The following is a 13237-nucleotide window of genomic DNA, read 5'->3' as shown; positions in this document are numbered from 1 at the left end:
GATAGGTCAGAAACAGGGTAGAGTAGGTATTCAGAGAAAGCCTCTTGTGGTGTTTGAATGAGAACCCCCCCCCATAGGCCTATATATTTGAATACTTGGTCCCCAGTTAGTGGAACTATTTAGGAAGGATTATGGGGTGTGGCCTTGTTGGAAGTGGCACATTTAGCTCTCTGCCTGTTCTTGTGGATCAGATATAATAAGCTCTCAGCTACTGCTCTAATGTCATGCCTGCCTGCCTGCCTGCCTGCCTGCCTGCCTGCCACCATGATGGGTCATGGACTACACTACTCTCTGTAATAGTAAACCTTAAATTAAATGCTTTCTTTTATAAGTCGCCGATATGGAAGTAATTAAGACACCTCTATCAAGTGACCCTTAAGTGAAATCTAAGTGCCATGGAGGAGTGTACCACCTGAGCATGCACGGGGTGGAAGAGTATTTTATGACAAGGGAAAGGTACAAGAAAGAACTTTGTGTGGTCAAGAAAACATGTCAACAGCAGTGTGGAAAGGGTGGAATGGAAGAAGGGGAAAGCTACAGATGAAGTCAGAGAGGTAAACAAGGAGATCATATTGGGTCTTATAAGCAAAGAGTAGGAACTCTGACTTTTCAGTGTTATAGGAAACCGCAGGAGATAGAAGACTTGAGACCATATTTTTTCTGTTGAGAAGACTAGAGTCCAGAAGTGTCAAGAAAACTTACCAGGCTTTGGCAATGAAAGCAGATGACTGGCCTACAGTAGGCCTAGGCTGTGTAAAAGTGTAAGATACTCATTTAGAGGCAGACTGGATGCCCCATTCGGCAGCACATGCTCTCGGGCAGACTGTTAAAAAGGGGAAACAAAACAACAACAAAAACCCAATTAGACACAGGAATGAGGGAAACCAAGACTGACCAATAAGAAACCAAAACTGACTTCTCAGGTTTTAGCTTCAAGTGGGAAACATCTATCGGGACAGATGGAATGACGTTCATCTCTTCACCCTAGAATGGATGAGATCAGAGCAAGAGAACAAGTGAATTCAAATCTCAGGGAGAAGAGGTCTCATGACAGAAGCGTCCTATAGAGAGGCCAGGGAGCAGATTATGATCCCATTGGACAAACTGTTCCAGCATGTCTTGTGGGTCAACTCACAAGTCTCCTCCCCTCCCCACCCAACAGTGAAATCGGCAAACCACTCTCGACTAGGCCGATTCCTGGGACCACAGAGGAAAATCGGATCCCAGCTATCCTTTTCAGGATTAATCCTACCTCCGCGAGTCACTTGATTCCAGAAGATCTCTGAGCCTCCACCCCAACCCCAGCCGCTAGGCAACTCACCTAGAGAACCTCGGCGAGCACACAGCCTCTGGAGCCCAAAAGCCGCCTGGAGATTCAAAGGCGCGGGCTCCGCCCCGCGCATGCGCCTCGGAGGAGCCCGCGGCGGCAGAGGAGTTAGTTCAGCCAAAAACTAATTGGCTCGAATGCCGCTCTAGAGCGGGAGGTGGCGCGCGCGGCGAGCGGAAAGTGACGCGGCTCTATGACGACGCAGAGGCTGGCTCCGCCCACGTAGGCCTGCGGCGCGCCCCTGCCAGTTGTTCCTGGAGTCACTTGGTGTGTGGCATTCTGTGTGTCCTGACAAGGCTTGCATCTGTCCTTCTGAGTGAAACTGTGCTAAGTGGCCAGAGTTTAATGCGGTCAAGTGTTGTGTTCATTTTTTTTCTGCATGGACACCCCCTCCCCTCAGATGTCGGGGCTTTGTATCTGCAGAAAAAAATGTGAAACTCAAGTTTGACAATAAAGGTGGATTTTCCCCTATGCTGCGTGGCTTAAAAAGTGTCGCTTTCATGTAGAGTTGGCCCAGTGGGGCAGAGGAAACCACAAGGTCTGATTTTGACAGAAGATGGGTACAAGTAACTTAAACTCACTAAAACTAAACTGGGTGAGAGGTTAATATACCTGGAAGGCTGTCAATATGTAAAAAAACAAAAATCCTAACTTTAAAGAACTAACTGGCCTTAAACTAGCAAAACTAGCAACAAGAACTTAGGCCAGGGTCTAACTTTAGCCCCTAATCTAATATCTATTAAACTAGGAGTAAAACCCAGCGTGGTGTCTGGAGCCTGTTGTCCCAGCACAGGAGACATGAAGAACAGAGATCACTAAAGGTACAAGGACTCCCTAAACACAGTGTGACCTTTGCCTTTAAAAGGAGAAACATGCCTAGGAATAAGAGATCAATTTAATGCCTCTCAGCGACTTGAGAGCATAATATTATTATGAACTTTATGAAAAAAAAAACATTTTTTTAGTTTTTCGAGCAGGGTTTCTCTGTATAGCCCCGCTGTCCTCAAACTCAGAAATCTGCCTGTCTCTGCCTCCCAAGTGCTGGGATTAAAGGCGTGTGTCACCACTGCCCAGCATGCAAAATTATAAAAGAAAAAATTTGTCATCTCAGATAAGCATAATCGAGGATTAAGTTGAAGTATCTGAGATAGACTACAGCAGAAATGACTACCACATCTAATACGGTTTTCAGAGTAGTTTGACAAACTCATTTACTCATGCATAAAAATTGAGACTGTCCATTTTTTTCTGATAGCTTCTCTTTAGTAAAATTGAAATTTTTATCGAGCCATTTTTCATGCTTTTAATGATTTAATAGACTCAAAGAAGTGTAAACTGGACAGGATTGAAGGCTTCACCCTCCTTTTCACAGACGAAATGGTACCCTAAGTGACAAAATAGCTTCCTTAGCATGACAAATTTGTGGCAGTACAACTTGTCACTTTATGGACACACTGTGGTGTGAGACACTGTTTCATATTTAATGAACCCTTGGGGGTTTTTCTGAAATAATTTTTCATCTTTTCCTTTGACTCACTCAATAAAGACCTTCCTAAGCCTGGACATGGTATTAGGTTCCTGACTCTAAGGCTTTCTCTCTTGCATGGTAACATCAAAAAAAGCATGAAGGAACCTAGAAGGATGAGCAAGTTAGCAGCCTCATATGTATATTGAGATTATTACGCCCTTATTCTCTTCTCCGTCACCTAGACATTTGTTTGTTTGTTTGTTTGTTTGTTTGTTTGTAAGCCAGAAGCTAGGTGCAGTGGCACATACCTTTAACCCAGCACTCAGAAGGCAGAGGCAGGTGGAGTTCTCTGAGTTCCAGACCAGCTAGTGAGACCTAGTTTCTTTTTTTTTTTCTTTTTTTTTTTTTAAAGATTTATTTATTTATTTATTATATGTAAGTACACTGTAGCTGTCTTCAGACACTCCAGAAGAGGAAGTCAGATCTCGTGATCGGATGGTTGTGAGCCACCATGTGGTTGCTGGGATTTGAACTCCTGACCTTCGGAAGAGCAGTCGGGTGCTCTTACCCACTGAGCCATCTCACCAGCCCGAGACCTAGTTTCATAGAGGAAGAAGGAGCAAGAGAATCTCTACTTTGAGGCCAATTTAGGCTACAGAGTGAGACCCTGTCTTAAAACAAATAACACAAAAACCTCAAGAAATTCACACAGACAGAAGAAACTGAGTCCCTTGGTTATAGGAATCTTTCTCTCCAAATTTGCAGTCCATATCCACACCATGTCCTCCAAATTTCAAAAATCTTTATTTTGAAAGAATGAGCAAAAGAAGACAAGTATCAATTACCAAGAACAATGGCACTGAAGAAATACAGTAAGCACTCTCCCTAGACACAAACCCACCCCCTTCCCCATCACAACAATATTAAAACCATCAAAGCACATTTAACAAAGAGAAACAGCAGTATGTAACTACAAAAGCAAATTTCCATACTGGTCAATCCAACTAACCCAAGTCAAATGTCCCTCCCCCAGCTAAACTCCACCCTCTGGAACGCTGAAGAGGTGTAAAGTAGACATTTCTAGGGGGTGTTTTGGAGTTGTTAACTTTAGCAAAGTTGGGTGGGGAATCAATAGGTGTAGAGAACTCTTCATACAGATAAATACTGCCTACAGCTTCTCCATCCAGTTGCAGGTTTCAGAAAACCACTAGGGTTGGAGATTGAAACTTGTACCAGGACCAATCCCTGGTCCCTCAGTGGAAGCAGTGGGGAAACTTCAGCTCCTGGGTGGCTACTGAGAATGGTAAAGTGGGGCTGCTTTGTGCTTAAAACAAAAGTTGACTGTGTCTAGTAAAAGGTTACTAAAGAGCTCAATAGCTTGTACTCAGACAAAGGCAAGGCGACCCCTCCCACTGCATCACTTGAAGGATCAAACTAGGTCATTTGTTTTCCACCAGGAAACAACTCTCTTTAGGAGACAGTTCTTATCTGGAATCAATTTATAAAGGGAAGGACACTTGCACAGGATTAGTTCAAGATCAGAGCCTCCTCTACAAGTACGTGTATACCCACACACGGCAGTTAAATACATTGCCCCACACATAATCTCACAGTCACATGCTTGCTGGAGTCCATCTCACAAATACAACTCAATAGTAGCCATATACATGTACATGCAGCAAGATGTGAGTGTTGCTCCAGAGGAATTAAAGGTGGTACACGAATGTCAATGTGGGGAGGTCATTTTAGGGTATAGATGTACACAAGCCAATTAACTTACAGATTGTATTTTTCTCTTTACTCCCAAGATAAACAATCAAAGGAAAACACACACACACACGCACACACACTGATGTCATCTTGGGTGTCAAGGAAGCAACCGCCTAGAAGGTCCATTCTTTGTACTTCCAATTTTTATGACACCTTCACTTTGCCCTGGGGGGCCTTCTCATACAAGGATGGTTGCTCCTCTGCACTCTCAGGCAAGGCCTTCTTCTCAGAAGATCTGTCTTCAGGCTTGCGGGCAATCAGCAGGCGGCAGGTGAGCAGGATTCCAAACACCAGAGCATGGGCGTAGCGTTTGAGAGGATCACCCACCAGCTGGTGGAAGAAGAGCACAGCCAACACCAGCAAGAGCAGGAAGAAGTTGGCCACATCTTTGGGACGACCGGGTACCAGGGTCATGACAATGCCACAGGCCACTTCAAGAGCACCAATACTTTTCCGAAGGAGGATGGAATTGATGCCCATTTTCTTCAGCAGAGGAAGGGCTCGAACGTAGCTCTTGTAAGCACGTTTCTAAAGTAGGAATATCATAAGGTAATCAATGCATTAACCCCATGGTTAACATTACAATAAAGAACATGCCCGCAAGAGTCTTTTCCCTACCATCATCTTTTGAAGGAACCATCGAACCACAAAGGCCCTCAGCCGACCCAAACGCTAGCACCTTGACCTTGAATGTAGCCTCCTGAGCTGTGAAAAATCAAATGTGTGTTGTTCACAAACTGCTAGTCTGTAATATTTTCTTATGACAAATCTGAATGGACTAAGATAGGCACTACTAAGATAGTAATGATGCAGCAAAGCTGCTTTCGTAAGTACTTTTAAAAGTTGCTGCCTGTAAATCACTAAGAAATCAAAGGAAATGCACTGAACCCCAAAAGCTGGTCCGTGTAATCCATATCCATACTTTCTAGTTCCTGCTTTGTCCAAACCCAGATGCAAGACAAGGAATGGGAAAGCCTCACTAATTTGAACTTCCTTTATTGGAAAGAATGGTAGGTTTTCTATAGCAGAGTTGGAGTATATATGTGTAGAATCTACCAAACATTCTGATGAGCTGTTTTTTTTTTAATGGGGCTACAGTTGACAGTACTTGCCTAGCATGCATTTTGCCTTGGGTTCAATCCTCAGGATGCATATATCAGGCATGTTGGCACTTGACTGTAAGGCCAGCACTACCGTGGTAAGGGCAAGAGGACCAGAGGTTGAAGGTCATCAGCTACATAGAGAGGTAGAGGCCAGCCTGCTATCTATGAGACCCAGTCTTGAAGAACCAACAAACCCTAGCTCCATTCAGTGGTTCAGTATTTATTGTTTCTGTATGCTAGACATTTTACTAAGCATTCCAAATGCAAATATGATTCTGTCAAAAGGCCTCACCTTCTTGAAGCTTGAAGTTGAAAAGGGGAAGGGTAGATACTGAACTGTGTGAGTGTGATAAAGTGTTGAGTGTTGTATAAAATAATGTAGCGATTATAGCTGGGGCATATCCTCAGATCTCAGATGGTGACAGCAAGAGTGCAATCTTAAAAGAAAAGCTGGTGTTTACAAGAACAATAAGGGCTTGGCAAACAGAAGACACTGGAAGAGAGGAAAGACCCTGAAGCATAAAGCTGATAAATGTATTGTAAACACTACCTCACTTTAACATGGAGAGGGAAGAGAAGACATAAAATAGAAGCAAAACACACAAACTGCATCGTGGGAAATTTTATTGTGCTATTGAGCTTTGGACTTTGGCCTATATCCAGTGGAAGCAACATAATTTGATTTTAAGGAATGTTGTATTGGAAACCATGGGGATGTATTGAACAGGTATACTTGCCAACAAGGAGATAGGTTGAGATGCCTAGACTAGCAATAAAACACGAACGCACATGAGTGCACACACACACACACACACACACACACACACACACACACACAACAAACAAATAAGAATAAAAACAATTCTAGGGCTAGAGGTAGAGCTCAGTTGGGAGAGCACTATCTTAGTATGCAGGAGAATGAACTGAAAATGTTAAGACATACGGGTCTATAATCCTAGCTTGGAAGGAAGAGGTGGGAGGATCTGAAGGTCAAGGTCATCCTCAGCTACAGAGTGAGTTTGAGGCCAGACCGGAATTCTGAGAGCCTTTCAGAAGCAGGAGGAGGAGGAGGAGGAGGAGGGGGAGGGGGGGGAGGAGGATTCTAGAACTCACAAATAAGAGAAAATAGGTAAATTTGTCTTTATGATTCTGATTTATTTAACCTAATATGATCTCCAGTTGCATCCATTTTCCAGGAAATGATGTGTGTGTCTCTCTATCTCTGTGTCTGTCTCCCTCTCCCCCTCCCCTCCCCCTTTCCCTCCCCCCTCTCCTCCCCCTCTCCCCCTCCCCAACTCCCTCTCCCCCCTCTCCCCCTCCCCCTCCCCCTCCCTCTCCTCATCCCCCTCCCCCTCCCTCTCCTCCCTGTCCCTGTCTCTCTCCCCCCTACCCCTCCCTCTCCCTTTCTCTCTCTGGTCCCCTGTAACCAGCCTGGTCTCCATAAGTAGCTGAGGATGCCTTTGAACTCCTGAGCCTCACACTGTACCTCCTTAGTGCTAAGATTATTGGAGTGCTACACCAAGACCACCATGTTCACGTTCTAATTAAGATCACAAAGCTTTTCAAAGACGAATGTCTAAATACTAAAGTTGGAGCTTCTGAGGGATGAACAAAGGATACAAAGTAAATTTCTGCGAGATTCTACAGTCTCTTCAGGTCTCAGAACTTTCAGATATGCACTGAATAGCTTCTCCAGATTCCCCACCCTCCCCAGCATCAATCACTTAACATTCAAGAATAGATTCTTAGCTGGGCAGTTGTGGTGCACACCTCTAATCCCAGCACTTGGGAGGCAGAGACAGTCAGATCTCTATAAACTCATGGCCAGCCTACTCTCAATAAAACGAAATAAACACAAACAAAAGAGTAGATTCTTATCTGTGATTTTCTGAAATTTGTCAACAGGCATCCTCCTGACCCTGCAACCATACCCAGAAGAAACCTGATTTTCAGCAATGAGAATCCAACCAGGGGCCTCAGATATGCAGCTTGGTAAATGCTCCACCAGTGAACCCTTTTTGCCTCCCCCACCCCTTCTTTCTCAAGAGAAAACTGAATGTGGACAAAGCATTTCATCAAATCTTTAGTTCTAAGCTGAGCAGATACACATAGGAGCTATTACCCATGATTCCAATGGAAGACTGTATGATTTATTCAAGCTAGGATGAATAGTGACATTATAGAGAGCCTTGACTCTTTCTGTTGTGGAGAGGACAAACATCAAAAGACTCTATTGCCAGCTCCTTTCTTAATGTGTACTGCAGGCCACCTCATTTCTAGCAAATGAATGATCACGTGTCTTGAATCTGTAGTAACTGATCTCTAAAGACATTAATGGTACTGATGACAGGTGTAAAGAAAGCTGTCTGACTCACTTTCCCCAAAAGCTGTCACAATTCACTTTTTTACGTCTGGTTTTATTTTTTCCTTCAAATGAAACAGACCCTGAAACCATAGTTTCCTGGAAAGGGCAAAGAAATGGGAAACAGAAGTGTTTAGTCAAATGCTTCAGATCTCTTCAAAGGCCATCAGGCAGCACTATCCTCGGACCTGTATTTGTTTTGTTGCTTGGATAAAATGGCAGGTAGTGTATTGCCTCAGTTTCCCCTTTTATGTTAGATGAGTATTTTGGAAATTTAATCAAAGATGCATAGTACTGTAGCTTCAACTGAAAGTAAAGCACACACACACACACACACACACACACACTTTATGTGAAGCATACAATGAGAAATCTTTACTTTTGTAAGCCACAGTATCCATTTTAAGAATATCGATGAGTCAAGCAGGTTCATCCTTTTGGTATGGAAACATATGATTCAGAAAAGAGTAAAAAAAAAAAGCACATTGGACTTTTCTTTACTCATCCCCTTTTTTTTCTCTTTTCACTTATTCTTCATAACATGCCAGGGCCATGATCTCATATTAGTGACATTAAACTTGAACAGCTAGCACAAGAATGTCAAATAATAATCACAATAATAACCGACCTTAGTCAGCTAACAAGACAAAACAGGATTAGAGGGTAAGGAGTTTGATCCTCTTTAGTTCATTTATGCCAACTAGTTGAAAGAAAAAAAATGGGCTAATAGACTATATAATATATGTATTTCAAGTGAAGAAAACAGGTGCAACTATTTTATATTGTTAGAAAGCAGGACAATAAAATTGCCCTTGGAAGGGTAGTAACTGAGTGCTGGTTGTCTGCTAATGAATACATACTTACATGGGAATATTCTGAACTTTTCTGTACAGTTATGCAGTGTGTGTGTGTGTGTTGTACTCCAATACAATTTACAGAGAGAATTACATGAACGTGGAAGTGTGCACTGACAAAAATATATTTTGCCTAAAAGTCTCAGCCTAGTTACTATCTTAGACCACATAAAACCTACACAAGCTGCAAAATTTGCTGACTCACGTATGAGTTTCATGAAGTTTTGTAGGAAAAAAAAGCCACCCGTGAATCATAGAGCATTATCTGAATGCAACAAAAAGCTCATCATGTTTAATTGCTAACTATTCACATGAATGATAAGTACCTTTTCAGCGATGCTGCTCGCTATTGTCATTAATGGCTCCCTAAAGAGGACTCTAACAAACCTGATCCTATTAAGCAAAGGGGATCCTGTCTACAATTGCTTCTTAGAACAAGTGAATCTGTCCTCTACTATTAAGTCAAAACCACTTAGAAACAAAGTCAGATGTTGGCCGACTGAGAGTCAACAAGATCCCAGTGGCAGCTTTGATGAGATGTGTATGGTTCAGCTTGTGTGGCTGTGTGAACCAAGCAAGTCACATCACATCTCAGGGTCTATTTTCTCTCTAAGGGAATAGATATACTGCACCACCTCCAAGAAGTCTAAGCATCAGTGAATTACTATCCTATTACCTAGTTGGAAGGCAATTAATGGCACTGATTGGAAGCATAAAAGATTGCCCATGGACATTAAATAAACTGCACAAACATGTTGGGAATGTCTCACTAGGATTGCACAAACAGGGGAGTATTTAACTGACTACAGATAACCAGATTAATAGAATCAACAAATCTTTTCTATGAAGGGATGGAAAGAACCAGAGACTTGCCCCATGGTCCCCAGGGTCCAAATTCTTTGGCTTCTTTGTGACAGGATTTTGGTGTTTGCTTATTAATACATATGTGGTCTTCTGGATAGAACCACCACTACAGAAAGCTGAATCCAAATTGCATGCAAGTTATTCATCCATATACTCCCAGTCACTGCACAGGAGGCTGCAAACATTGTCTCCCAATTCAAGTGAACTAATGAGGCATTCAGTCAAGGGAGTTTCCGATCCTGCAGGAGTCACTTGGGATATAGAAGACTATAATAACACTTCCTTAATCTGGGGGAGGTATGAGACAACACATACCAAATGGATTATTCAGAGATACATATGCTAATTCTCTAGAAGACTCACTATGCATTACACAGCAGCTAGTGGATTCTTCAATATTATCTGATTGCATAAAGGTCTGCTCACAAGGGCACATGAAAGTACATTTTGTTCTGCACGCTTGATTCTAGCCCCTTAAATGACTATTCAAATTAGTTTGGAAACCACTGCATAAAATAGAATCAATTATCACCATCATCTCACCCAACACTTTCCTTGAGCACCTACTGTAGCAAACACTGTAGCAGACATTATAAAAATGCTGTCTCGGTTAATGTTTGCAGCCCTTTGAGGTAGGAATTCTTATCTCCATGTGACAAATAAGGAAACTGTGATGCCAAGAGTGCCAGAATTCTAACTCTGGCTTGTATGAATCCAAACCCTGCATGCTTCCTACTAATACTTCCTGTATTCTCCAGTAGGGCCAGGAGAAAAATTCATAGTATTTTGTTTGGTTTTTTAGCACTTTCTCTAGTTATTCTTCATAGAGGGAATCATATCTAAGATAACATAATAGCTCTATCTATCTACTATCCATCTGTCATCTATCTATCTATCTATCTATCTATCTATCTATCTATCTATTGAGATGGGGTCTCTCTATGTAGCCCTAGCTGTCTTGGAACTTACTATGTAGCCCAGGCTGGCTTCACAGAGATTCACTTGCCTCTGCTTCTTAAATGCTGGGATTTAAAATGTGTACCACAGGCCTAGCATATAGTGGCTTTAAAATAGAGATAAAAATGGACAAAAAAGAAATGCAAACATATAAATCTGAAAAATTGGCTCAAAAATAAAGCCTCAAAATAAAGATTGGGGAATTGAACTCATGCAAAAGGAAAAGGAAGAAGAATGTGTCAGGCATTTTAAAGAGTTGGTTGTAGGTTCTACCAACCAAAACAATTCAGTGACCTTTTATGCACGTGGTTTCCAATCTCTTGTCTAACAATAGCTTTTCCTGTGATTTTGGATAAATCATTAAATCTGCTGTACTCCAATTATCCATTAGTAAAATGCAAAGGTCTAATAAGATGACTCTACCTCACAGATATGTTCTAAATAAATAATCTTAGAACTATACCACCACCAGCAGCTTGAAGTCTTATGAGAAATATCACTGCAGCCAATATATGACTAACTCCACTAATACAGAGAAATCACTCCAAGATGGGAAATAGAAAAGTCTAGATAATCACTCAATCTATCCTAAATTTGTTGTTCTGAAGGGCTGTTGACCTCCTCTCAGAAACAAGAGATGGCTCATGAACTGCATAATCAAGAATAAACCAGAGAAGATTAAAGAATGGCGATGAGGCAATGCTACAAATGACTCATTTGACTCATTCATTCACCCATCTATCCCACAAATAGATCTACATATTTATATATTCTTATAGATATTATTTTTGGCTAATAAATACTAATTTGAAGAATATATGTATATCGCCTCCAAAAGCATATATTTTGCCTCAGGCTATGTACCTCAAGCTAACCTGAAACTTCTAAGTCTCCAGCCTTTGCATGCTGAGTGGTGTCCACAATATATATCAAGCACATTTGGTTCAAGAACTGAATACTGCCTCCCTTTTATGCGGGCTCCAGATTAAAGCTGGGACAAGCCATTATGCAGTGGGCCCTATGTCAGAAAGCCATCACCAGCCACAGCTTGGCACTCAGTGTAGGAGGAGACCCTGGAAAAGAGCAGTCTGGAAATCCTCTATAAGGTTCAAATCACTGTGGCATCTACCTGCCAGTTAGATAGTATTTCCACCCTTCCAAAAACCCTATAGACAGAAACACAGAAGCAAGCTAACACACACACACACACACACACACACACACACACACACACACACTTTCCCCCTACTGCTCTGTTAGATTATACCAATTGAATTCTTTTTCTGTTTCTGCCAGGAGATCTTCAGGCTTGTTTTCTCTTGCTTTCATTCGGCTGCCATAGACAGCTCCACTCCCTAGGAAGAAGCTCACTCTAAACCCATTTGTGCCTAGTACTCCTCATGAGCTCCTGCCAAGCTGGGAGGAAGCTTCCTGGTGGTGACTCCATCTTAGTCCAATTGCCTGCGGAGTGTAATACTGTACTTGAGGGGCCTTTAAAGCAGCTGGGCAAGGTTCAGATTTCAGGTAGCACAGTGAGGAAAGCCCTGTTCCTAAAGCAAAGGAAAGGCTTAAAATACCTCTGGTCCACAGGCACAGAAGTATAAATAAACGGACATGGGAAAAGTAAAGCAAGAGCACATGCGTGGATTTAGCATCGAACACTTAAACTAGTCCAGGCAAGACAAAAGCAGAAAAGCATTTCCTCACCGCCCCTTCCCCGTACTTCAACCTCTTTGAGCCCTTTGGTGGCTTTTGCTCCCTCACCCTACCCCCTTCCCCAATCAGGCAGCCTTGGCTACTTCTTTTGACCTGCTTTCAATTCCATCTGCTCTAGCATACTGGAGGAGGGGAGATGAGGAGAGGCATATTAGGATTTGCCACTGGTGTTAGCCCTAAGCCACCCTCCCCCACCCCGGAGTAATCCCATGGTAAGGAAGGAGCAGACCGCCCAAGCCAGAGCTGTGTGCAAGTATTTTCTGAACATCTCCGATCTGCCAGACTTCATCCTTTTGCAGCTCATGATGAGGGGCCCTGGGAGGCTCCGCAGTGGGCTCTAGGAGCGCGATGAATTCCTCTCAGTGTCTGAGGCTATTCCTTCCTGCCTCAGCCCTAAAGGAGAGACCCTCTTGCCTCTTTTCTCTCTTTCTTCTCTTCCTCCCCTAAGCTCATTTCCATCTTGACCTTGAGAGCCCAGTTGTGTGTGCTTGCCCCCATGGCTGGCAGGCACCCTGCCAAAGGCTTCTTGAAGCAGGTTCCCTACAACCCCGGGCGGGGAATGGGCAAAGTGACAGGGGCGGAGGTGAGAGACCGAAAGTGCTGGAAAGAGCTCTTGCTATCTCCTAAGTACTCCACTACATAGGTCTTCCTCGCACCCAACTGGGGAAGGTAGCCCAGCCCCCAGTTTGCAGAGCTGTTTTGGCCAGTCACCTTCGGGCATTCCAACTCTGCAGAGAGGAAACCTGCAGAGGGCCTGGCTCTGGGCACTCACCGGAGGCATGGTAGGAATTACAGACGGTACGAACAGACTTGAGA

At 43.0% G+C, this 13237-nt stretch overlaps 2 protein-coding genes across 5 annotated transcripts in view; both read right to left on the bottom strand.

Moving 5' to 3' along the window:
- Positions 1-1466, bottom strand: part of Cenpi (centromere protein I) — a 55021-nt gene extending 53555 nt beyond the window's left edge. Inside the window, exons 1-3 of one of the 4 annotated variants that reach the window (NM_145924.3) lie at positions 1322-1466; positions 917-984; positions 703-823 (exon numbers count right to left, since the gene is read on the bottom strand). The gene's annotated coding sequence lies outside the window, so the exon portion shown is untranslated. Of the gene's footprint in view, positions 1-702; positions 985-1321 lie in introns of all 4 variants that reach the window. The other 3 variants (XM_006528477.2, NM_001305631.1, XM_017318340.1) reach the window with 3 other exon arrangements.
- Positions 1467-3580: 2114 nt separating this feature from the next.
- Positions 3581-13237, bottom strand: part of Tmem35a (transmembrane protein 35A) — a 10745-nt gene continuing 1088 nt past the window's right edge. The window contains exon 2 of the mRNA NM_026239.2: positions 3581-5093. Coding sequence (NP_080515.1) covers positions 4710-5093 — 384 coding nt within the window. The 3' untranslated portion in view covers positions 3581-4709. The remainder of the gene's footprint in view (positions 5094-13237) is intronic.

Source organism: Mus musculus, chromosome X (genome assembly GCF_000001635.26).
Source record: "Mus musculus strain C57BL/6J chromosome X, GRCm38.p6 C57BL/6J".
NCBI classification, from domain to species: Eukaryota; Metazoa; Chordata; class Mammalia; order Rodentia; family Muridae; genus Mus; species Mus musculus.
This window is presented reverse-complemented; position numbering and strand designations above follow the sequence as displayed.